The following is a 27,214-nucleotide window of genomic DNA, read 5'->3' on the forward strand; positions in this document are numbered from 1 at the left end:
TGAGTCTTTACAGGTAATCAAGTCTTAAAGGTGCAGACAATGTGAGTGGAGAGAGGATTAAGCACAGGTTAAAGAGATATGTATTGTCTCCAGCCAGGACGGTTAGTGAGATTTTGCAAGCCCAGGCAAATCATGGGGGATACAGGAAGTGTGACATGAACCCAAGATCCCGGTTGAGGCTGTCCTCATGTGTGAGGAACTTGGTTTCTGCTCAGCGACTCTGCGTTGTCATGTGTCGTGAAGGCCGCCTTGGAGAACGCTTACCCAAAGATCAGAGGCCAAATGCCCGTGACCACTGAAGTGTTCCCCAACAGGAAGAGAACACTCTTGCCTGGTGATTGTTGAGCGATGTTCCATTCCATTGTCGTAACATCTGCACGGTCTACCAAATGTAACATGCCTCAGGACATCCTTTCCTGCAGCGTATCAGGTAGACAACGTTGGCCGAGTTGCAAGTACCTGGTACCGTGTACCTGGTGGATGGTGTTCTCACGTGAGATGATGGCATCCGTGTCGATGATCCGACACGTCTTGCAGAGGTTGCTGTGGCAGGATTTTGTGGTGTTGTGGTCACTGTTCTCCTGAAGGCTGGATAGTTTTGCTGCAGACTATGATCTGTTTGAGGTTCTGCGGTTGTTTGAAGGCAAGAAGTAGGGGTATCGAGATGCACCTAGTTGAGAGGGTTTGTTTATGAGGACAGACTGAGTAGACTGGGGCTATACTCATTGGAATTCAGAAGAATGAGGGGAGATCTTACAGAAACATATAAGATTATGAAGGGAATGGATAAGATAGAAGCAGGAGAGTTTCCACTGGTGGGTGAAACTAGAACTAGGGGGCAAGGCCTCAAAATAAGAGGGAGCAGATTTAGGACTGAGCTGAGGGGGAACTTCTTCACACAAAGGTTGTGAATCTGTGGAATTCCCTGCCTAGTGAAACAGTTGAGCCTACTTCATCGAATGTTTTTAAGGTAAGGATAGATAAATTTTTGATCAGTAATGGAAGTAAGGGTTATGGTGAGCGGGCGGGTAAGTGGAGCTGGGTCGATGAAAAGATCAGCCATGATCTTATTGAATGGTGGAGCAGGCTCGAGAGGCCAGATGGCCTACTCCTCCTTCTTGTTCCTATGTTCTTATATAATCTGTTTTTGTCATATTGGTTGAAAGATAAACATTAGCGAGGACACTGGGGAGAACTTCCCTGCTCCACTTTGAAATTATGCCTTGGGCTCTTTGATATCTGCTTGCGAGGGAAAATTGGGATTAATGTTATTTGTACCTGAATAATAATTTTAAAATTCACTCAGCCATATTGAGAAGGAACAAATAAGAAACTAACAGGAATAATTGTATGTTCTTGTTTGAGATTCCTCTTACAATTGGCACGGTGGCACAGTGGTTAGCACTGTTGCTTCACAACACTCTGCGAGGAGCAGCGGTAGTTGGCAGGATTCGATATGTTTTGCTTTTTGTGGGCAGGACATACCACATTCCTGGGCAGATTTCAGTTTAGTAGCTGTCCTGAACGAGCTTGGCAAGGGACGCAGCTAACTCTGGTATACATGCCTTCAGTATCACTTCGATTCCAACCTTGGGTGACTATCTGTTTGGCGTTTAAATGTTCTCCCTGTGTCTGCATCTGTTACCTTCTGGTGCTCCAATCTCCTCCCACAGTCCAAAGATTTATGGATTAGGCAGATTGGCCATGCTAAACTGCCCCTGTGCGTTTCAAGATGCGTGGGTTAGATGGATTGGCCATGATAAATGCGTGGGGCTACAGGGACAGGACAGGGGGATGGGTAAGGTGCTCTTTCAGAGAGTCAGTACAGGCTCAACGGGATAAATGGCCTCCTTCTGCACTGCAGGGTTTCTATGGTTCTATAGCTCACTTCAAAAGTGTAGGTGTAAGCGCAGTGCCTGATTGTCAGTCTAAGCCCTCTATATGACTTGGGGGAGCTAAAATCATGCTCCACAAATTTGGTAAAGGCTACAAAGAGGCCACTAATAGCTGAATCAAACATTTAGCCTCTTTGCCTATGCATGTCCCTCCTCCCACCAGTCACTCCCAAACTTTCCCCATCAACCCAATATATCATACCCCCTTCTCCCCATGGTTTTCCATCATCTACAAATTGCCCCCTTCTTTCCCAGTCATTTCCCACCCACTCCCAATCGCACCCCAATCTCCTGAATGCGCTGTCACTGTCTGGATTTGATTTGATTTATTATTTCACATGCATTGGGATACAGTGAAAAGTATTGCTTCTTGCACACTATATGGACAAAGCGTATCGTTCATATAGAAGGAAAGGAGAGAGTGCAGAATGTAATGTTACAGCCATAGCTAGGGTGTAAAAACAGATCAACTTAACATAAAGTAGGTCCATTCAAAAGTCTGATGGCAGCAGGGAAGAAGCTGTTCTGAGTCAGTTGGTACGTGACCTCAGGCTTTTGTATCCCTTTCCCACCTTTCCCAATTACATCCCTACTGTCCTGGTCATTCCACTTCCCTCTTAAATACTTCCCTCCCCCTCTTCTATTTACTATTACCCCCCCACCTCTCTTCTGACCATTTTCTCTCCCTCCCAACCACTCCCACCCCAGCAGCCCTCCCCACCCTACCAATCCCCCTCCCAATATCTTTGATTTGATCTGATTTATTATCATCACATGTATCAGTGTACAATGAAAAGTATTGTCTCTTGCATAACATACGTAGAGAAGGAAATGAGAGCGTCCAGAATGTAGTGTTACAATCATAGCTAGGGTGTAGAGAAAGATCAACTTAGTGCAAGCTAAGTCCATTCAAAAGACTGATGGCAGCAGGGAAAAAGCTGTTCTTGAATTAGTCGGTATGTGACCTCAGACTTTTGTACCTTTTTCCCGATGGAAGAAGGTGGAAGAGAGAATGTCCGGGGTGTGTGGGGTCCATAATTATACTGGCTGCTTTTCCGAGGCAGCAGGAAGTGTAGATAGAGTAAATGGATGTGAGGCTGGTTTGAGTAATGGACTCAGCTTCATACACGACCTTTTGTAGTTCCTTGCAGTCTTGGGCAGAGCAGGAGCCATACCAGGCTGTGATACAACCAGAAAGAATGCTTTCTATGGTGCACCTGTAAAAGTTGGTGAGAGTCGTAGCTGATAGGCCAAATTTCCTTAGTCTTCTGAGAAAGTAAAGGCGTTAGTGGGTTGTCGGCATGGAGGGACCAGGACAGGTTATTGATGATCTGGACACCTAAAAACTAGAAGCTCTTGACCATTCTACTCCGTCCCCATTGATGTAGACAGAAAGAAACTAACAGGAATAATTGTATGTTCTTGTTTGAGATTCCTCTTACAATTGGCACGGTGGCACAGTGGTTAGCACTGTTGCTTCACAGCACTCTGCGAGGAGCAGTGGTAGTTGGCAGGATTCGATATGTTTTGCTTCCTTTACACTTCCTGAAGTCGACGACAATCTCCTTCGTTTTGCTGATATTGAGGGAGAGAATATTGTCGTTGCACCAGTTCACCAGATTCTCTATCTCATTCCTGTACCCTGCCTCGTCATGGTTACAGATCCGACCCACCACAGTGGTGTCGTCAGCAAACTTGAAAATCGAGTTGGAGGGGAATTTGGCCATACAGTCATAGGTTATAAGGAGTATAGTAGGGGGCTGAAGACACACTCTACAGACTTACGTGAAGGCTGGCAGACCAGTAATCACAATCCCCCTTCCTGGCGAGCTGCCTTGCTCAATTAGTGTTGGCAGCTTGCCAGGATATGCCCAAGACCCATTGTGGAATGCAGGCCAGATTTTATCATTTAAATGCAGCAATCATTCCCCGTGCCCCATTCCTGCGGGTGAGACAGGCATCAATTTCTGCACTTTGACCTGTCCTGACGGAATTATCAGTAAAAAGAATAATTCCACTTAACTGAACGTCCAGTGGATTTGGCTTCCCGGTAACAATTTCTTTCCCAATGGTTGTTAGTCGCTGATAATTACCTCTTTCATTCCATCAGTCAAAGCCCTTTTGTACAATGGTAGCTGTGTTTTAAAAATCAGAACATTCCTGAAACTAAACTTCACATTAATAACATGACTTCTAAAGAGAATGATTATGTTTGCAGTCTCAGAATAATTATGAGTTCAGAATAACTGGAACATATAGAGAAACATGGCACTGGTTCTGGTTAGTTTTGTATCCAAGGAAAACTTTTATTATTTCCATTTCTTATTGAGGACTCTGTAGATGTGAATCATCCGGTTCAGGTGCAGTCACTGGCACACAGAGACCGCAATGTTTACTGTGCACAGATGCACCGCAGCAACTTGCCGAGGCTCCTTCAGCAGCATGTTCCAAGTCCACGGCCGCTTCCACCTAAAAGCACAAGGACAAGAGATGCATGGGAACACCACCATCTCAAAGTGACACTTGACCTATATTTGGAAATCTATCAGCTGTTCTTTCATCATCATTGGGTCAAATCCATGGATCTCCCTGCTTAATAACACTGGGGGAGTGCCTTCCTCATGCTGTTAACCCCATAATTTACCCAGCTAATCCCCCTGACACTAATGGGCAATTTGCCATGGCCAATCCACCTAACCTGCACATCTTTGGACTACGCTGCAGTGACTTTATTTGAAAAGTATTTAATTCCTGGAAAGCATGTTGGGACATCTTCTGGTCACTTAAGTGCTGTATAAAGGTATCTTTTTCTTGTAACTTGATGGACTGGGGTTTGCAATGTTAGCCATACTTACCCTTCTAGTTGGAAGCACATTTTGAGTCACTAATTCTTTCTAACAAAATAACAAAATGGCATATGATGGAATCTTGGCTTCTCATCTGAGTAATCCCATAATATATGGGATTAATTCTGGGCCAAAGAGGCTGCTGGAATGTGAAATTCAGAGTACTAAAGTTAAGTGTGGTTCATGTCATTTTGTGTTTGGGCTATTATAAACCTGGCTTTCATTGAAATAAGACATTATTTCAGAGAAATAAAACACAGCAACATCTGTTTTGTGGATGCTGAGGAAGATGCGCGTCAACTCAAATTGTGGGAGAGATTGACAAATATGTGGATAGTCAGAAGCTTTTTCCAGGGTGGAAGAGTCAATTACTTGGGGGCACAAGTTTAAGGTGCGAGGGGCAAGGTTTAAATGAGATGGATGAGGCAAGTGTTTTACACAGAGCGTAGCAGGTGCCTGGAACTCGCTGCCGGGGGAGGTGGTGGAAGCAGATATGATCATGACTTTTGAGGGACATCTTGACAAATGCATAAATAGGATGGGAATAGAAGGATATAGTCCCCAGAAAGGTAGGGGGTTTTAGTTGTCGGTCTGCATGCTCAGTGCAGGCTTGGAGGGTCGAGGGCCTGTCCCTCTGCTTTTCTTCGTTTCTCTGTTCTTTGTCATGGACAAAGAGACAAAAGGAATGGTGGTGATTGTGGCTAAGAAGGGCGCTGATAGTGGCACAGTAAGGGATCAGAATGTGTTGGTGTGTCCCAGCCTCTGACCTGCTCTAATAGCCTCAGTATGTTGACCCAATTAACTTGATGATCAATGATAACCTTAGCATATTGAGAGGGGCATGGTAATGTGAATTAATGTCAAAAGGAAATGGTTAAATTCCCTCTTGTAGGAGGAGATGGTCATTGCCTGGCACTTGTGTAGCACCATTGCCACTTTTGATTTGATTTTGATTTGATTTATTGTTGTCATGTGTATTGACATACAGTGAAAAGTATTATTATTGCATGCTATACACATAAAGCATATCATTCATAGACTACATCAGAGAGAAGGAAAGGAGAGGCTGCAGAATGTAGTGTTACAGGTTGATGGGTTTTTGATAAGAGAGGGGATTAAGGGTTATGGGGAGAGGGCGGGAAAGTGGAACTGAGCCACGACAGATCAGCCATGATCTTATTGAATGGCGGGGCAGGCTCGAAGGGCTAGATGGCCTACTCCTGCTCCTATTTCTTATGTTCTTATGTTCTTAACTAGGGTGTAGAGAAAAATCAACTTAATATAAGGTAGGTTCATTCAAAAGATTTGATTTGATTTATTATTGTCACATGTATTAACATACAGTGAAAAGTATTGCTTCTTGCGCACTATACATACAAAGCATACCGTTCACAGACAAGGAAACAAGAGAGTGCAGAATATAGTGTTGCAGTCATAGCTAGGGTGTAGAGAAAGATCAACTTAATGCAAGGTAAGTCCATTCAAAAGTTTGTCAGCAGCAGGGAAGAAGCCGTTCTTGAGTCAGTTGGTACATGACTTCAGACTTTTGTATCTTTTTCCTGAAGGAAGAAGGTGGAAGAGAGAACGCCCGGAGTCCTTAATTATGCTGGCTGCTTTGCCAAGGCAGCAGGAAGTGTAGACAGTGTCAGTGGATGGGAGGCTGATTTGAGTAATGCATGGGGCTACATTCACGACCTTTTGTAGTTCCTTGCGGTTTTGGGCAGAGCAGGAGCCATACCAAGCCAACCAGAAAGAATGCTTCCTATGATGCATCTGTAAAAATTGCTGAGTCATAGCTGACATGCCAAATTTCCTTAGTCTTCTGAGAAAGTAGAGGCATTGGTGGGCTTTCTTAACAGTAGTGTCGGAATGGGGGGACCAGGTCTGATGCTAGCAGGGAAGAAGCTGTTCTCGAGTCACATTTATCAGCCCAAACTGGAAAGTTGTCCAAGCTTTACAAATTAAGGGAAGATTTGATAGAGGTTATTACAGATCTTGTTAGGCACTAGTAACTTTTTTTTAAAAATTAATGCTGGTTATTAACTGAAAGAATTATATCACAAGATTTCATGTTTTAACCAAAGACCTTTACTATGCAAGGGGCAGCATGGTGGCTCGGTGGTTAGCACTGCTGCCTCACAGTGCCAGGGGTCACTGTCTGTGTGGAATTTTGCACATTCTCCCCATGTCTGTGTGGGTTTCCTCCCACACTCCAAAGATATGCAGGTTAGATGGATTGGCCATGCTCAATTGTCCCTTAGTGTCAGGGAGACTAGCAGGATAAATGCCTAGGGTTATGGGAATAGGGCCCTGGGTGGGATTGGAGTTGGTGTAGACTTGATGGGCCAAATGGCCTACTTCTGCACTGTAGGATTCTATAATTCTAAGAGTTAAACAAGTACAACTAACTTATTTCAGTAAAAATCTCGACATCCCACTTCCAGTTTTCCTTTTGCTTCAACACAACAGTCCCCTTATTATGGGCTGTTAGTCCTAGCCCCTCCTAGGATTAAACCAACTTCTGCCACAGCTTTCAGGAATTCACTTTGATTCTTCCTGCTATTCTCTGAAGTACGTACACCTCAGGGCTGTCAGCAGCTCAGGAAAGCAGCTCATCAACGCCTTCTCTAGGGCAGCTAGGAATGGACAAATAAATGTTTACCTACCCTCATCCCAAGAGTGAATTTTGAAAAACTCCCTGCATTAATGGCATCAGGACTCACTACACGCAATATCAGGAAATAGCTGAAGGCAGTGGATAATGCAAAGGCTACAGGTCCTTATAATATTCCAACAATAGTACTGAACTGGCTGTGCCCCAGCCACCTTGTTCCAGTACAGCCAGCATTTTGGAAAGAAAAATAATGGCCCATAACCTTGGACCCGAATCCCAATTTGAATGGATGCCATATTCAGGAAAATATGGTAGCCCGGACCCACGGACAATGTAATAACTCCACAGAGGTGAAAAGTCTCATCACCAAGTTACTTTATTTACACCATACATCTGTACACAGCCAGCTCTCCAGTTGCTCCCTGCTGAATGCAGGCAGAGAGTCTGACATACCTGCTTTAAATAGGGAGCATGAGGCTCACTGATTTAACAATCAATTAGGACTTATCAGGTCGTTCATACTCTAGCAAGCCAACCTCATTACCTTGGCTGACATCATTACAGACATGCATGCTGAAAGAGCACGTAGTTTAATCCTCTAATTTGCTTTCGAAAGCTGTCACGATTGAAGCGCTGTGCTGCAGTCTCTCCATAACTTCCCCCGATGATAGGAATGTATTTATACTTCTTTATTTGAACACTTTCTTTCTTCTTTAGTCTCAGCGAGTAGTGGCAGAAAACATTCTTTGGATGGATTAATTTCTTTGTAAATGTGTTTAAAAAGATGTTTAAAATATATATGTAATGCACAGAAAGTGAAGGATTTATTATTTTTTCCCCCAACTTTGCCATGACCTACTGCCAATTCCAATAAAAAAGTATGTTCATGAGAAATAAGGTAGTTGTTAGTGTCTGTAATAAGCTTCTGCTGAAGTCCACCAACCTACTTTTTCAGAAGACTAAGGAAATTTGGCATGTCAGCTGTGACTGTCACCAACTTTTACAGCTGCACCATAGAAAGCATTCTTGCTGGTTGTATCACAGCTTGGTATGGGCTCCTGCTCTGCCCAAGACCGCAAGGAACTACAAAAAGTTGAGAATGTGGCCCAACCAACATGCAAAACAGCCTCCCATCCATCAACTCAGTCTTCACTTCCCGCTGCCTCGGCAAAACAGCCAGCATAATTAAGGACCCCACGCATCCTGGACATTCTCTCTTCCAACTTCTGCCGTCCGGAAAAAGATGCAAAAGTCTGAGAACATGTACCAACCGACTCAAGAACAGCTTCTTCCCTGTTGCTGTCAGACTTCTGAATGGACTTACCTTGCATTAAGTTGATCTTTCTCTACACCCTAGCTATGACTGTAACACTACATTCTGCACTCTCTCCTTTCCTTTTCTATGAACAGTATGCTTTGTCTGTATAGTGCACAAGAAACAATATTTTTCACTGTATGTTAATATGTGTGACAATAATAAATCCAATGAAATCAATAATTTGGATTTTGCAATGTATCTTAAGCAATGTTTACACCAATTTTAAGAGTCTCCCTGGAGCAATGTTAATCCTTAGAAGCCTTAAGGTATTGGATGAAATGAGCTCTACATTTCCAGTGGGAAGTATGCAACTTGGCTAGTCTAAATGCTTTAGGAAAGTGTATTCCTTGAGATGATATATATAAGCTGATATGAACTTTCTCTCTGATAGGTATTGCAGAATCCAGTGCAGATTGAAAATCTGGCGTCATGTTCTACCATCACTGGTACATCACACTTGTAGCCTAGCTTCTTAACTGGAGTTCCTTTTGAGGCTTCAATCTAGGTGCAGGAATTGAGAGAAGAGTCAGGGCATGTGTAAACTGTACGATGAGTATATCCAAACACTTCCAGTTCCCTCTTTACTCCTCCTCGGATTCAACTATTCCTCCCTCATTCCCTTGTTGACAGAGGCAACAGAACCACTATGTTAAGGTAAAAAATATATTTTATTGGTCATGTGTTAAAAGAGAAAAAATATATTTTATTGCAAGAATTCTGAAAAGATGAAGCGATTAAATGAAATGTCACAGTGCAGCTGCTAAAATGTTTAGTTAAAAGTTAACATGGTATCAAATTTTTGTATTTATAACATCATTTTGGTCAACAAATGCTCTCCATTAAACTTTACAAAATATTACTAATGTTTCAATGAAACATTAAAGCAGAACTTTTAAATTACACAAGTGCTTTATTGAAGCATCAAAACGTAACACCTATACATGAGATCATTATAAATGAAGTAAACAAGACAGAAGAATACTAATGATAAAAATATTTAGGTTGGAATTTTACCACTCGCAGGAATTGGAGTGGGTGTGGGGCAGAGAATGGGAATGGGCGGGATTTTATAGTTTCAGGATCAGTGAGGCCATAAAATCCCGTCCTTAGATTTTCCACGGCCCAAAATGTGAACTCTCCATTGTTCAACCTCTTGCAATAAGGTCTCCAAATCGCAGTCAGAGAAATTCTGGTCTCTCTGCTCCCTATTACATTTTCAGTTTCCGTATTCTAAATTGCAACATACAAACACTGACACGCATGCCACACGTAAAGATATATAGTAACATAATGCAGATTTAAATAGGAGTTTCACAGACTTAAGACAAATGACGAAACCTATACTTATTAAATAATACTCATCTTCAATCATAAAAATAAAATTAAAAATTATACTTTAAATGAGCCAGGATTAACTGGTTCACAAAAAAGCAACAAAAAAACTAAAAAAAAAAAATCAACTTACCTTTACAATAGCAAGGAATCCTTCTGCTCAGTCTTCACTGTAGAACTGTTCTTTCCAAGCTGGACCTGAATGGGTATTCTCAGTGTGGCCCCGTCATAAGGGGGATTAAAGAGCTCCTGCACTGTGCTGGGACCTGCGGAGATTGTTCTGTTGAATGCCGAAGACTGCTGTTCCCATCAGGAGGTGTATTGTGATTTTTGAACTTAGGTAAGTGCACAAAGAATTTAGCTATTTTTGGCAGCCCATGGCTTTCTTTTGCTAGACGTAAGTTATGGGCCAATGAATGTTTACTGAAACTCAGTCTTATCACAAAAGCTGCCTACTTCCACTTCTGTGGGTCTTTATCCTACCTCACATTAAGTTGATCTTTTTCTACACTCCAGCTATAACTGTAACACTACATTCTCCTTTCCTTCTCTATGAACAATATGCTTTCTCTGTATAGCACACAAGAAACAATACTTTTCACTGCATACTAATACGTGACAATAATAAATCAAATTAATCTGTTTCATAGACTCTCTGCAGTGCAGAAGGACATAATTTGGCCCATCAAGTCTGCATCTACCACATTCCCATCCATGCCCTATCCTCCTAATCCCATGTCTTTACCCTGCTAATCCCCGATACTATTGGGCAATTTATCATGGCCAATCAACCTAGCCTGCACATCTTTGGACTGCAGGAGAAAACCAGAGCACCTGGAGGAAACCCACACAGACACGGGGAAAATGTGCAGACTCCGCACAGACAGTAACCCAAGGCCAGAATTGAACCTGGGTCCCTGATCCCGTGAGGCAGCACAGCTAACCACTGTGCCACTGCTGTTCTTTAATCACTGTTACTATTTCCATGCCCTCTTGGCTAGGTTGCATCCTCCATGAAATGCATCATTCCTAAGATTCTGTTCCCTCTATCCCAATCTTGCTTAGCCATCGGCGCTTTGGCTGACTACCTCCCCGGCCCTTCAAACCCCCTCTCCCAACTCCTCCAAATATAAAATTATAACCATGGCTCTAAATGAGGGCAGCTTTGGGGAGTATACGCAGGACAAAGTGAAGGTGTAATCTTTGCCCGCTTGGCAAGGTTGGGAAAGAGTTGGGAAGCAACCAATACACACACCCTGTGGCGTACAAGAAGCCAAGTCAGCGTGAGTCAGAAACGAAAGAGAGAAAACTGCAGCTGAACTATATCCAGGAAAATACAGACCCACTTTGAAGGCTCCAGGCTAGCAAACCCATCCTACTGAGAGAGATCCAACAAAGTCCCGGAACTGAGTCAGCAGACATTGTGTAAAGTATCTCCACATGACAATAGGTCTTAATTTAATCCATGCCTTGATGTGCGCACTCATTTTAAGCACTGAAGTATAGAAGGAGCATCTGCCGAGAATTTAAGTATATTTTCTTTCCCTTTTCCACTCTTCGCAAGTGAACTGTAAGAATATCAAGAACGCAAGAAACTACAAAAGGTCGTGAATGTAGCCCAATCCTTCACGCAACCTCCCATCCATTGACTCTGTCTATACTTCCCACTGCCTTGGCAAAGCAACCAGCATAATTAAGGACCACAGACACCCCAAACATTCTCTCTTCCACCATCTACCATTAGGAAAAAGATACAACAGTCTGAGGTCACGTATCAATTGACTCAAGAACACTTCCTCCCTGCTGTCATCAGGCATTTGACTGGACCTACCTTACATTAAGGTGACCTTTCTCTACACCCTAGCTATGACTGTAGCACTACATTCTGCACTCTTGCCTTTGTTTCTCTATGAACACTGTGCTCTGTGCTCTCCATGCCAACACTATAATTAAGAAAGCCCACCAATGCCTCTACTTTCACAAAAGACTAAGGTAACCTGGCATGTTAGCTACGACTCTCACCACCTTTTACAGCTGCACCCATAGAAAGCATTCTTTCTGGTTGTATCACAGCTTGGTATGGTTCCTGTTCTGCCCAAGACTGCAAGGAACTACAAAAGGTCATGAATGTAGCCCAATCCAATCCATCACGCAAACCAGCCTCCTATCCGTTGATTCTGTCTACACTTCTGGCTGCATGAGCAACGCAGCCAGCATAATTAAGGACTCTTTGCACCCCGGACATTCTCTCTTCCACCTTGTGTCAGGAAAAAGATACAAAAGTCTAGGGTCACGTACCAACTGACTCAAGAACAGCTTTTTCCCTGCTGGTGTCAGACTTTTGAATGGACTTAATGCAAGTTAAGCTGATCTTTCTCTACACCCTAGCTATGACTGGCTATCACCGTAACACTACATTCTGCACTCTCTCGTTTCCTTCTCTATGAATGGTATGTTTTATCTGTACAGCGTGCAAGAAACAATGTTTTTCACTGTTTAATACGTGACAATACTAAATCAAATCTCATCAAATGGTGCATAAGAAACAATACTTTCATTGTATGCTAATTCATGTAACAATAATAAAGCAAATCAAATTCAAATAGCTAAAACTCAAAACCACACACAAGTGAAACACACAGTTATGGGGTTAATTTTTATGGAGGAGTGAGTTAAACTCTGGCTCATCAAGAAACTGAGCATGCCATTATCATCGACAATGGCACAGAGTAACTGCCATTCTATAGCACAATTAGCTTTTGCCAGGAGTAAAGGAACACTCATCCTTGGAGTCAGATATCCCTCAGCGGGAGAGTGGATCACATTTTCTGTTGTGTAAATCAATGGTTCGTGACTGTTGTGCTATGGTACACTGATATGCTGTGAGAAAGTACAAGTGTGCCGTGCCCACAGGCACTCCCATGTATGTGCCCTTGCATCAAGCCACCTGACAAGCCCCAACTATCTCTGCAGTACCCCTTCAACGGGGGATCCAGCCACACTGGTTATTTCATACTACAGTGAAACTTATCTCCAAAGGAGTATTTGAAAGGCAAAAGGGAGTGACGCCTGCAGTTTGTGTTGGGAATGCTGCAGTTCATGGCGCTGGCCAACTTCGTTGCTGTGGAACCAGCCCCACTGTGTGCTCGCAACATAGTTGATCGTGCAGTGGGGGCGGTGTGTGTGTGTGTGTTAGGAGAGGACCTAAAGCAGTGCCTTTGCTGCATGTTGGATCACTGGCTGCCATCAGAAAATGATGCTGGTGAGATACCAAATCCTCAATGGAGAAAATGTCTATTGAGAGGCTGCAGCAGTTCCTCTGGCACTTGGGAGTCTTGGTCTGTTATTTTCACAACAAACTACAACCAGGAACATCTATACAAATTTTCACCTGCACCCAGCCTAATTTCTCCTCAAATACAGTATACATTCATTTTTTTAACGTCTGTAATTTTGATGCAAGTTATCGCACATACCACATTAATTTTACATACACAGCACTTAATTTCAAATATCTACTGAACGCTGTGGTCTTAATCTACCTCCATGAAGCAATGGAGAATCCAGTTCACAATTAAGATTGTGATGTGGAAATGCCAGCACTGGACTGGGGTGGGCACAGTAAGAGGTGTCACAACACCAGGTTGAAGTCCAACAGGTGACTTGAAATAGGGGTGGCACAATGGTTAGCATTGCTGCCTCTCAGCAACAGGGACATGGGTTTAATCCCAGCCTCGGGTCACTATGCGTGTGTAGTTTGCACTTTCTCCCCAAGTCTGCATGGGTTTCCTCCAGTTTCCTCCTACATTACAAAGATATGCAGGTTAGGTTGATTGGCCATGATAAATTGACCTTAAGTATCGGGGGTTAGCGGGTAAATATGTGAGGTGACAGGGATAGCGCCTGGGTGGGATTGTGGTCAGTGCAGACTCGATGGGCCAAATAGCCTCCTGCTGCAGCATAGGGATTCTACGATTCTTCTATGAGGTTTATTTAGAATCAAATTTTCAGAGCGCTACTCCTTCACTAGGTAAGTGGAATCACCTAATGAAGGAGCAGCACTCCAAAAGCTCGCGATCTAAATAAACCTGTTGGGCTGTAACCTGGTGTTGAGAGATTTCTTACAATTAAGGTAGTGTGTGGCATAACGTTGACAGTCCGTTGCATTTAGGCATCATAAACAGACAAGAAGAAACATTCCAATCTAATTGCGGCAGTAAAGCTTTGCGTTGATACTATCTCCAACTTGTGCCCAAAACAATCTTTGTGGGATATGCAGACACTGTCTAACATTAAATATATTGCTATCATTTGGCACACAACAGGAAACGTAACAGACTGTAACACAAAATGATGCCAATCCAAACTGTGTCACTAAAGGAGAGCAAATGAATGACAAAAGATTGTGAAATTAAATTCACATCTTGCAATTACAAGCATGTTTTACAGTAAGCTAATTTTGGTGTTTAGATTTGACATTTAACTTGGTAAATGCAAGAAAGGTTTTCATATAATGTTGGCACCAGTTGTACTAGTGTCACAATGTTTCTTTATTTTCTGCTTGGCATTGGTAGATATATCATACCTAATGCCTAGTAGCATTTTAACTGAAACTATTGTCGCACTGAATATACCTGAAATCCAGTCCAAATGCCAATTTAAACTGACCAAACAGGATGAATGGCCACATCATGAGGAAACACTTTGTTTGCAGTGGATTGGTGAATTGTGGCACACCCTGTGCCTCATCCATTGTATGTGATTGACTGTCAGTTCACCACCACATTGTGGTAGTGGAATTGTTTGTCTTACTGAAGTGCGCCGTGTTAAAAAGTTGGGAACCACTGGTGTGAAAAAGCAGACTGACTGTGTCCATACAACCCAGTCTAGGCCACAGCCCGGAGTGAATAAAGGTAAACAGATGCAGAGTCTTTAACAACTCAGTAGAATGGTAACAAGGGTCAAGAGCTTCAGGTTTTCAGATGTCCAGCTCACCAACCACCTGTCCTGGTCCCCACAAGCTGACACTAGAGTTAAGAAAGCCCACCAATGCTATTTTCTCAGAAGACTAAGGAAATATGGTGTGTCAGCTACGACCGTCACCAACTTTCACAGATGCACCATAGAAAGCATTCTTTCTGGTTGTATCATAGCTTGGTATGGCTCCTGCTCTGCCCAAGACTGCAAGGAACTACAAAAGGTCATGAATGTAACCCAATTCATCACGCAAACCAGCCTCCCATCCATTGACTCCTACACTTCCCACTGCCTCACCAAAACAGCCAGGATAATTAAGGACCCCACATACCCTGGGCATTCTCTCTCCCAGCTTCTTCCATTGGGAAAAAAATACAAAAAGTCTGAGGTCACGTACCAACCAACTCAAGAACTGCTTCTTCCCTGCTGCTGTCAGACTTTTGAATGGACTTACCTTGCATTGTTAATCTTTCACCACACCATAGCTATGGCTGTAACACTACATTCTGCACACACTCTCTTCTATGAAATGGTATGCTTTGTCTGTATAGTGTGCAAGAAACAATACTTTTCACTATGTTAATACGTGACAATAAATCAAAAAGAACTGTGCCTGTGGCAGTGTGATATAAATCATCATAATGAACATTGTTGGCAGAAACAGTGATACCAGTCACCTTCACATCCAGGTGTACACTGAACACCCATAGCAACCAGGTCTGTAGGTGATTCTAAGTCCCAGTCAAATGATAAAGGGCTTTGCGTTGAAGTATTTTGTAAATCTCTGCCAACCTTCTATTGGGATTTGTACTGAGGTAGTGTCAATTCCGAACAAATCACAGGGGAGTTCATGCTGGGGGAATTCTAAGAATCCAATAAACAAATTAATCTGAGATTGAGCCAAGCATGTTGTGTACATTTTGTTCTTGTAATTCCTGGTGCAAGAGGGAAGGAATGGAATTTCTTACAACATTAACATAGTATATAAAGTGTATCTAGCTTTCCATTTTATGTGCAGACCTGTTGTCTTGCATCAAGATGCTAACAGGCCAAAGAGTAAACTTGTGCTTAAATGTGTTGCACTCAAATGTAGGATCGGTGCAGATGAATTAACACTTACTGGCGATTGTTTTGCTCCAAATTAACATGGATTCAGTAAGGTAAATACGTTAATAAAACTCAAACACCTCAGTGAATTTCCCTCCACTTCCATTAATTTTACAGGAAAAATCTCCTGCCGACTGTGCAACTTGCAATCACAGACAAAAGCTACTTGTAGAAAGAAATCCTCAAAATAATCTTTGACTATAATGTAGCCAACATTTATCCTTCAACCACCTGAGCACATTGTCTGATCACTTATCCTGGTGATTGTGGGTCTTTGAGCTGGCTATAATGTCACATTTACAAGCACATCAGTGACTAAGTTTCATCAACAGGGAGGTGCTTAATAACATGAAAAGCACCATACAAGTATAAGCTCTCTTTAGAAAGGATGAGAGCATGAGGTGGTGCAGTAGATTGGATGCTGGTCTTCAATCACTAGTATTTGAATCAAATCCAAAATGATGGACCAAAAGAGGTCTACAAAGCATAAGGTTGGGTGGTCTCAACTCATTCCATCATTGGAACAGGCCCATGGACAAAGCAGGCCCAATTTGGCATTAAAACAGCAATGAGAAACAGGACACATCAATGCTGGTGGAAGTGCAAATATGGAACTGAGGCACATTACTAGGAAGGAAGAGAGCAGATTTTAATCTGCACTGTACTACTGCTGACCTGGGAGTGCCTAATACTGGAAGATCTTATTCCCCTAGAATGAAACCCACTGTGATGAATGTGAAAAGTGAAAAATGATAAATGCTAAACAAGGGAATTAAATGCAAAAATAAGACGGAAGTGTACCTGACAGCAGCATACCTGCTCCATTCATCAATACTTTCAACACAAGCGTTTCTCAAAAAAATCTTTAATAGAAAACAATTACAGAAGGCTTTCACCTGACGTAGTGTAAATCTCACTTCTAATTTTCAGTAGTATACACAGATGCATTGTTTTAGGCAAAGTAGTCATTATAACCCATACTGGCATTTTGAAGTACAATTATGGCAGAATGTCTATTTTCCAATGTGCATCACCCTTTGTGAATAATGCTTAATGTTATCTCTTATCTTTATTGCCTCTGGAAATGAAAGTGCAGAAGAAATTTGGTGAATTTCAAAGAAAAACCAGTCCCATAGAACAGAGGCTTCCAAGCGATGATCCAATAAGCAACCTCCAGGCAAGTCAAGCCATGTTTGTGCTCAAATTTCTTACTGTGCTTGGCCCTAAACACCCAAAAAACCTGCTGGCACCAGCAGCTCAAGATACAAATTAATAGAAACATTGGTTTTTAACTTTATTTCAGATCTGGCGAGACTCAAGGCACACTAAGATTGAATGACCCACTGGGAAAGGTTTCTGAGGTAAGTGTTTAAGTGAAGCAGTTGTATAGTTATAGCAATACAAAATGGATTAAGCACCTATATCCCATTGAAAAGTATAGCAACGTTAACAAATCCACCCTGACGCACAAAAATCTTAAATAAATAAATGCTGAAGATGACAGACATCCATTGCATGTTGCAATCTCAATTAAATCTGGTTATGTACTGTATTGAAAAATGCAATGCTCTAAACAGGGAGGGGGGTGAAATAATGATATAGCTAAACTCAGCAAACAATTTATATAATAATGATTGTTCTAAGTAGTTCTGGCTAGTTTCCCAAGCGCTCTGTATCACTGGGATTAGCGAAATGTTTTCAAGTGAATGGAAGTTGGGGACTGCGGAACAGTTGCCAGACAAAGGACATTGTTCCAGGTTAAAGAGAAGCTGAACCACTGCAGTAAACGCCGACTTGCAATCACGTGAGACAATAAGCAACGTGTATTTACAGATTAAATGAACTCAAATTAGGAAGTATTGATTCTACATTTAAAATTAAAACCCTAGCAAACTTCTGATTAGGTGACATCCTAGTACCACATTTCAAATTAGTAATTTAGTTATAAAACACTCTGGCATGATATTAGGCACACTGTGGTACATAATTTAACTTTTCATAAAAACCCACATAGTAGTTATAAAAACACTTTTTGGTTTGAAAATGTATATTTTGACTCAAGATATATTAGGCTCAAAAACCCTATTCGGAATGAGCAATTGGAGCGTGCAAGTATTCTTTAGAAAATCTTTGGTCCAATATAACTTATACAGCTATGGTTGATGTTTTTGCCATCCTTACTCATTGCAACAGGGAATTGTAACACAGGCAATGTGTAGTGTACAATACTCTTCATTCATCACTCAAATTACTACCAGCGGTACTAAACCAGAGTGCCATAAATTTCAAAGGCTCCCTTTTACACAATCTAATTTTAAGGAACAACATCTGTTGCTTAACTGTTGTTAGGTAAAGTGGATATTGAATTAAAATCTTCCCTGCTCCCTTATTACACTTTACCTGCTGGCAATGTTGGCAAATGGTCAATCAGGTTCTAAGTGCTTTTCAGTTCTTAACAGGGAGGAGTACATTCTGATCTCTCAGCCCCAATCACCTTCCTTTATATTTCCATCAAATGCTGCCCTCCAGCAGACAACATGGAAAATAAAAAGTACCGGGCTGATCAAGGCAACTCTACCAATTTTCTCTTCCCTAACAACCTATATTTGGGGATGGTGGGGGGTGCTCAATTTCATTGGTTGTGTCTTTATATGGCCTTATATTTATGATTAACATCCTCTTGTTCAGAGTTTATAAAACCAAAAGCACTCGATAAAACTAGGCTGCAATAGCACAAATGGTCAGAAGTCACAGGGCTGATTCAATCATTTCAATTAAAACTGCATTAATTCCACCTTCAGGCTACAACGTTAATTGTCCATTTGACATCGAAAAGGAAACAATTCCACTGCCCAAGGATCCCTATAGAAATGCTGGCACTAAAGTCTTCCCTTCTTAGCATCGCCTATCGCTCCCCAAATGTCAAACACAAACTCGTCCGGAAAAGCAAAGTCTCCAAGAGCTTCATCAAGTGCGACAGCAAATTCATCGGGATTTTTTTTGTCCTTTCCAACTTCAACCATGGTCGAAGCTGGGAAAAAAGAAAATAGATTAACGATTTGCATTGTAGCAGTTTTAAGTGGCTGCATAAAATGTCCTTGCTACTTCACAGGATGCAGACTCAATCTGGCAGCTATGCCCGTCAGTATTCAGCCAATGACGATGCCACTGAACCCACTTTTGGTAGCATATACTGATGAAGTACAAGTGCTTCCCTCAGAGCTCCTTCCAGGTAACATGCCACGTGAGGAAATAATGACTTGCCAGTTAGAGGAAGAGTGGTTAAGTGATGTTGAACAGAGGGCTTTGCTCTGAGCGTTTACCCTGAAGCCACTCGAGCACAAGGTTCAGGTCGGAGTGGTTCTGGGAGACCTGAGAGTGCCCCCACCTCAAAAGGTCTAACCTGCCAGTGGGATAAAACATCTAGAGATGATTATAGAGAAGTCTGCACTGCTGGCATGATTGTCAGACTGCTGCAAAACCAAAGCTCTTGGGAATGCAGAGGATGCCTGACCCCTAATACTCTGTTGTGGTCAAGAAATTCATTCCTGTCCAAACAATCAGCCCATCCAGTCGATACTAGTATTTTAAGCTCCACACAAACCTCCTCCCAATCTACTTCATCCAACCTATGTCCTTCCTTGTGTAGTTATCTAGCTTTCCCTTCAAAGCATCTATGATTTTCATTTCAACTACTCCTTTGTGGTGACGAATTCCACATTCTCACCACACCCTGGGGTAGGAGGTTTCTCCTGAACACACTACTGAATTTATTGGTGAGTATCATATATTTCTGACCCTTAGGCTCAGTGCAAAATATTCCCATTTGTGGTGTTTCCCAACACTAAACTCATTCATAACTTAAAGATGATTCTTCTAGAGGGCTGCACCCCTGTGAATGGTAATCCTTCCCAGTGGTGCTTAACAGTTCAAGCCACCAAGCATGCAGTTCAATGAAGATGCATAGAATACTTGGCTAATTTCTGAATATTTCTCTCCTATCCTATTATGAAGCTACCCATTTATTAAAGGCTATTTTCATTTCAATCAACGATCAAAAGTCAGGATAATCTCGGTTACTGTCAGGCCAGATATGAAATCAGGCAACAATCTTCACGTGAATTTCAGGACAATTTTACAAACGAGCTGGAAAGTTAAAGGACTCTTCATTCTCCCTTTGTGTAGACAGTTTAATATGCCTTAAAATAATCCAATTTCTAAGCAGAAAATTTGTACTGCTACTTGTTTCCCACACTACGTGGGCATAGGGCACAAGAAATTTCACACTTTTGCCCTGAAATCCTAAAGTGAGTTTGAAGAGCATATTGTACAGGCAGCCATGAGAAAGAAGCACTGTGGATAGAATTCTATAAATCCAAATATCACGCTTGCGAAAAATAACAATAAGCTCACCTAATTCTGTGTCCCTTATACCCATGTAACTTTCTAATAGGTCATCGACTTTGCTGATTGCCTTCTCTTCAAATTCAGTGGGCTGTTGATAAAGCAGTTCAAGTATAAAAGTTAGTTAACAATGAACTGAAAGACGATCAACAAATTTATCATAAATAACCAGAGATCCTCACATTATAATGATACAACCAGTCAACAACCACCAAACTGGTTAACACTGCAGCCTCACAGCACCAGGGACTCGGATTCAATTCCTGGCTCGGGTCACTGTCTGTTCAGAGTCTGCACATTCTCCCCGTATTTGCGTGTTTCCTCCGGGTGCTCCAGTTTCCCCTCAGTCCAAGGATGCATTGGTTAGGTGCATTGGCCGTGCTAAATTCTTCCTCAGCGTACCCGAGCAAGCGCCAACTGTAGCAACTACTGTATTTTTACAGTAACTTCATTGTAGCGTTAATGTAAGCCTACTTGTAACATGAATAAACTTTAAACTTCGATTCCATATCACCTTTGGGAATCACGCAGACTCAAAATATTAAGTCTGTTCCTCTGTCCAAAGATGTTGCCAGGTCTGCTGGGCCTTTCCAACATCTTCTATTTTTAATCTAAATTTTTAGATCCTGTTCAGGAACCTATTCAGCTCTGTAGCACCTACCAATTCTTCAACAGTTGCAGGCCCCTTTGAACGCAATCGTAGTGTACCCCTCCCTGTGCCAATTTTGTTGTCACCACCAGGTCTTCCTCCTCGTGATCTTGGCTCAATGCCTTCTGAAAAAGGAAAAGAAAGCAAGCTAAGTTCACCTATAATACCTCCAAATGTCACAAAATGGGGCAAATACAACTTTTAATGCAAGTTACATTTCTTAAATTATAGTGAGAACTGGTCACAGCTCTTCATTCATCTAATCATCACATCTTATATAATGTAAAATTATCATAACACCCTCAAGGGGTGTGTAGCATAGAAAGGGAAAGACAGAACCATGACAGAGAGAAAAAAAACACACTTAGGTAGAGCTTTCCGCATCCTTAAAGCAGCCCAAAATGCTTCAAAGGCAGCACGATGGCACAGTGGTTAGCACTGCTGCCTCACAGCGCCCTGGGATCCAGGTTCAATTACTGGCTTTGGGTCACTGTCTGCACGTTCTCCCACATCCATGCGTTTCCGCCACATGCTCTGGTTTCCTCCCCATAGTCCAAAGGTGTGCAGATTAGGTGCACTGTCCATGCTAAATGACCCCTTAGCGGCAGGGTGGGCTAGTTAAGGTAAAATGCACTGAGTTATGGGGATAGGGCCTGGGTGGGATTGTGATTGGCGCTGACCCGATGGGCCAAATGGTCTCCTTTTGGACTGTAGGATTCTATGATTGCCAAGTTATTACAAGTCACTGAAATATAGGGTGAAATAGCAACCAATTTCCACAGAACAAACTCCAACAGCGAGTGACTGAGAAAATCACCAGAAAGAATGGATGCAGCAAACCTGCATTATTACGTCACCTTAGATCTGTCAGAAACATCTGGCCAAATTATGCCAAAGTGAGATGGCTGAACGGTGATCTAATCCAGCACTTCGTTATGAAAGTTCTCAGAGTGATGTAGACAAATTGTTTACACTTTTGAGAAGGAGCTAGAGGCAAAGGGGAAATGAAAACAAGAACTACAAATTTAAGATAATCACTAACAAATCCTACAAGAAATCGAAAAAGGTCTTTCTCCAGGAAGTGGCGAGAATGTGGAATTTGCCACCACAAGGAGTAGCATAGTTTAATGGCACGGAAATACTCAAGGGAAAGCTCAGTAAGGGTGTGAGGAAGAAAAGAATAGAAGATGTTAAGATTAGATGAAGAGGGATAGAAGCAGGAGCATAGGCACAGTTTGGATCAGACAGTCAAAATGGTCCATTTCAAGTTCTATACATGCAATATAATGAAGTGTAGATTGTGCCTGGTCTTTCACTAAAGATATTGGGAGTACAACATTTTCTCCCAAATCTGAATTTTTATTTGATTGAACAAGGAGGACACGATGGAGTTCAGGGCAGGGAGACTGAAGCCATCGTCACAAATGGAGGACATTTGAAGGCAGTGGGGGATGATAGCGTAATGCCTCTGATTGTCCGGAGGGTTCTGAGCTACAAGCAAAAAACAGGAGATAGAGAAACTGTGTTCTGAGTGATCCATAAGACATGGGAGCAGGATTAGGCCACTCGGCCCATCGAATCTGCTCTGCCATTCAATCATGGCTGATTTTTTTCATCCCCATTCTCCTGCCTTTTCCCCATAACCCTTGAACCCCTCATTAATCAAGAACCTATCTATCTCTGTCTTAAAGATACTCAATGAGCTGGCCTCCACAACCTTCTGTGGCAAACAGCTCCACAGAAGTTCCAAAGAGTTCCATAGATTTGGGTAGAATATTGTGTTAGGCAGTGAGAGATGCATGAAAGTGCAGTTATACCTTGATTTATGCTCAAATTCTGAGGTATGAACAGAAAATGCTGAAAACACTCAGCCTCAGATAATATCTATAGACAAACCAAATTAATGGTTCTGGCCTGTGACCTTTCACCAAAACTAGAAGATCTTCTAAACTTGGTGATTTCAATGGCAAAAAAATGCTACAGTGTGTTTTGAACCACACGTTGGATTGTTGTTCAAATTTCATTATGACCTGCATTTGTAACAACTTTAAACGTAATGAAATATCTCAAGATATGTCACAGGCTCGTGATCAGACAATCTGACATTGTTAGCCTACAATATCTTTTGAATTTCTTGTCTCACGATTCTCGATTCCCTTTACTAACAGAATACTCGCTTGTTGAATCAAATATTAGAGAATTGGAACTGGCAAATCATTCTGGATAGGCTGAGTGAGTGGGCAAGGACCTGGCAGATGGAGTATAATATTAGCAAATGTGAGGTTATCCACTTTGGAAGAAATAATAGTAGGAGGGAATATTATTTAAATGGTGAAAAGTTGTAGCATACTAATGTGCAGAGGGGACCTGGGGGTCCTTGTGCACAAATCGCAAAAACTCAGTCTGCAGGTGCAGCAGGTGATCAAGAAGGCAAACGGAATGTTGGCCTTTATCGCGAGGGAGATAGAATATAAAAGGAGGTCTTGCTACAACTGTACAAGGCACTGGTGAGGCCGCAACTGCAGTACCGTGTGCAATTTTGGTCCCCTTATTTGCAAAAGGATATATTGGCCTTGGAGGGAGTACAGAGGAAGTTCACCAGGCTGATACAGGAGATGAGGGGGTTAGCTTATGAGGAGAGATTGAATAGACTGGGCTGTACTCGGAGTTTAGAAGGCTTATTGAGACTTACAAGATAATGAAGGGGCTAGATAGGGTAGTGAGATTCTTTCCGCTTAGAAAGGAAAACAGAACTAGAGGGCACAGCCTCAAAATAAGGGGAAGGGTTGGCGGGGTGGGGGTGGTTTGGTGGTGGTGGTGCAGTTTAGAACTGAGTTGGAGGAACTTCTTCACTCAAAAGGTTGGTGAATCTCTGGAATTCTCTGCCCACTGAAGTGGTGGAGGCTACCTTGTTGAATATATTTGAGTCACAGGTAGATAGATTTCTGATAGACAAGGGAATTAAGGGTAATGGGGAGAAAGCGAGAAAGTGGAACTACTCCACTTCAGATCAGCCATGATCTTATTGAATGGCGGGGCAGGCTCAAAGGGCTAGACGGCCTACTCCTGCTTCTATTTCTTATGTTCTTATGTTCTTAGCACCACCAAGTGGTCAGGTTTGAGGTCCATCACATACCAGTACTGCTTGCTCTGATTAACAAGTTCCATAACTATGATAACAAATGTATAATTTTTTTTAAGTGATTTGATCAAAGGATAAAATATTGTCCAGAATATCAGGAAAAAAATTCCAAGTTGTATTTTGTACACCTCATAGGGTAAATGGGCCTTGGTTTAAAGTTTCATCCAAAAGAAAGCATTTCTGATAGGACTACACTGGGAGTATCAGCCTGGGTTTTATTCTCAAATCTGTCATATAGATTCGAGACAAGAAAGTGCTACCTACAGAATGACACGGCAGTCACCGTTAAATCAGATTTGTGCAGTTTATAGCTGATGTACGAATAAGAAGAGCAGAGCGCACCATTATTCACAGCACGTGTGAAAGCAGACGAACAAGTCAGTCCCAGATGGGCTGGTATACTGTTCATTATATATCACTTGTCTAACCTCAGCCACTGTTTCCTTTGTGAGCTGCAAGCTTGCAATCGTTCGTGGTTTCTAACGTGGAACATTTTGACAGCAGGTTCAGGTTAACTGAACACCCTACTCACCAACAACCAGCTTGGGGATGGCAAGAGGTACATCCCTCCCCTCCTGGTCTGAACCCTGGGCAACCTGCATTAACACAGTCCTTACTATGCCCTCATTGCCACGGACCAAACGACTCAAGAACAGCTTCTTCACTGCTGCTGTAAGACTTTTGAATGGACTTACCTTACGTCTTTCTCTACACCCTAGCTATGACTGCAACATTACATTCTGCACTCTCTCCTTTCTTTCTTTATGAACGATATGCTTTGTCTGTATAGCAGGATCGAAACAATACTTTTCACTATATACATGTGGCAATAAATAAATCAAATCAAATCATTGCAGCTGAAAGTGTTAAAAATGCTTACTTGACCTTAAAGCAATGATACAGGATAAGACTGCAGTTTTTACCCACTACAATCCCACATACTGCAAACAAGATCAAGGTCCAGTTACCAATTTTTCTGGCACTAGTTAAAAGACTTGCTGCTTTCTATAGGTTTCCTACCAATAATTTATGTTATACAACAGGCTGCACTGCAAGAGTAACCAACTGGTGTTATTTAGTGGTGCTATGCACAACTCACTGCCAACACTGATGTTCGGTTAAACAGGAGGGTGATCTGCTAGCAAAGCAAAACAAGGTGAAAGACATTACACAAAGTATTCTAGTGGAATCATATTAGGTCCAATCACTTAGTAAAGCACCTAGACAGACTTTATTGATTTGATTTATTGTTACAAGTATAAATATAGTGAAAAGTATTGTTTGTGTGCTATATAGATAAAGCATACTGTTCATGGAGAAGGAAAGGAGAGGGCAGAATGTAGTGTTGCAGTCATAGCTGGGGTGCAGAGAAAGATCAGCTTAGTGTGCGGTGGGTCCATTCAAAAGTCTGACAGCAGCAGGGAAGAAGCTGTTCTTGAGTCAGTTGGTACATGATCTCCGACTTTTGTATCTTTTGCCTGATGGAAGAAGGTGGATGAGAGAATGTCCAGGGTGCCTGGGGTCCTTGATTATGCTGGCTTTTTCAAGGCAGTGGGAAGTGTAGACAGTCAATGGACATGAGGCTGGTTTGTGTGATGGACTGGGCTTTGTTCACGACCCCTTGTAGTTCCTTGCTGTCTTGGTCAGAGGAGGAGCCATACCAAGCTGCGATATAATCAGAAAGAATGCTGTTTCTATCCGTAGATGCTTTATGATATGCGGTTTTCAGTATTTTTGGTTTATATTTCAAACTCAAATCAGCCTAAAATTAAGATAGAATTGCATTTGTGGGTGGCACCAAATATTCCATGTGAAATTCATTAATCGCCCAGAACATAACCTCCGATTTCTCACTTAAACCTCAGCTCCTCGAAAGGTTGCATCTTCAGCTATCCCAATCCTGCAAACTCTAATTCTTCTGAAACTCTTCAGCTATCACTCCCTCTATTTTCACATGGTTCCCTTGGTGATGATGATTTCAGGCACCCTCTCGGATTCCATCACTTCTGGCTTGCTCAGAAACTGTCCTGCAAAAGATTTTCCCAAGTCTAAAATTGAAGTCATTTTTTTCTAATATCTGCAATTATGGGTCAGTCACAAACTATACTGAGTCTGCAGCACAGAAACAAGTCATTTGGTTCAACTGGTATATACCAGCGTATCTGCTCCTCCTCCCACCCTTGTGCATCTGATGCCATCAGCATTAGCTCTCATTCCTTTCTCGTTTCTTCTCAAGTGCTTTTCAAATTAACGTATTAAGTTGCATCTCTAATGGATGATTAGCCACCCAAGATCTTTTCCATAGAATCCCTACAGCAGAGAATGAGGCTATTCTTCTGAGTCTGCACCGACTCTCCGAAAGAGCATCTTGCCCAGGCCCAGTCCGCTGTCCTACCCCTATAAACCCAAACAATTAGCTTGGCTAATCCACCTAACCAACACATCTTTGGACTATGCAAAGAAACTGGAGCACCCAGAGGAAGCCCGCACAGCCACGGGGAGAACTTGCAAACTCCACACATAGTCACCCAAGGCTGGAATCAAATTCAGGTCCCTGGTGCTGTGAAGTAGCAATGCTAATCATTGTAACACTATGTTGCCCTTACGATCATGTATGAGAAAAGGTCATGTATGATTAAAAGGAACCCAAGCCACAGTGAATTAAATATTAAACTACATACAAATTTTTTTTTTTTTGCGTTAGTTTATTTACAGAATGCAGCATTACACGCACCTGCCTCCTGCCCACTATCTCCCAACATCCTCTCTCTGCTCTTTTGAAAACAGGACAAATTATCCAAAGGAGAAGAAACCCACATAGACATGGGGAGAACATGCAAACTCCGCACAGTTACCCAAGGCCAGAATCAAACCCAGGTCCCTGGTGCTGTGAGGCAGCAGGACTAACCACTGTAACATCGTGTCGCCTT

At 42.2% G+C, this 27,214-nt stretch overlaps 1 protein-coding gene across 1 annotated transcript in view; it reads right to left on the reverse strand.

Annotated features, from left to right (window-relative positions):
• Nucleotides 1–16,938: 16,938 nt before the first annotated feature.
• Nucleotides 16,939–27,214, reverse strand: part of gipc2 (GIPC PDZ domain containing family, member 2) — a 70,647-nt gene continuing 60,371 nt past the window's right edge. Inside the window, exons 4-6 of the mRNA XM_080195138.1 lie at nucleotides 21,155–21,267; nucleotides 20,503–20,584; nucleotides 16,939–19,120 (exon numbers count right to left, since the gene is read on the reverse strand). Of these exons, the coding sequence (XP_080051264.1) occupies nucleotides 18,969–19,120; nucleotides 20,503–20,584; nucleotides 21,155–21,267 (347 nt within the window). The 3' untranslated portion in view covers nucleotides 16,939–18,968. The remainder of the gene's footprint in view (nucleotides 19,121–20,502; nucleotides 20,585–21,154; nucleotides 21,268–27,214) is intronic.

This window comes from Carcharhinus amblyrhynchos, chromosome 9 (assembly GCF_965287045.1).
Source record: "Carcharhinus amblyrhynchos chromosome 9, sCarAmb.v2.hapA, whole genome shotgun sequence".
Taxonomy (NCBI): domain Eukaryota; kingdom Metazoa; phylum Chordata; class Chondrichthyes; order Carcharhiniformes; family Carcharhinidae; genus Carcharhinus; species Carcharhinus amblyrhynchos.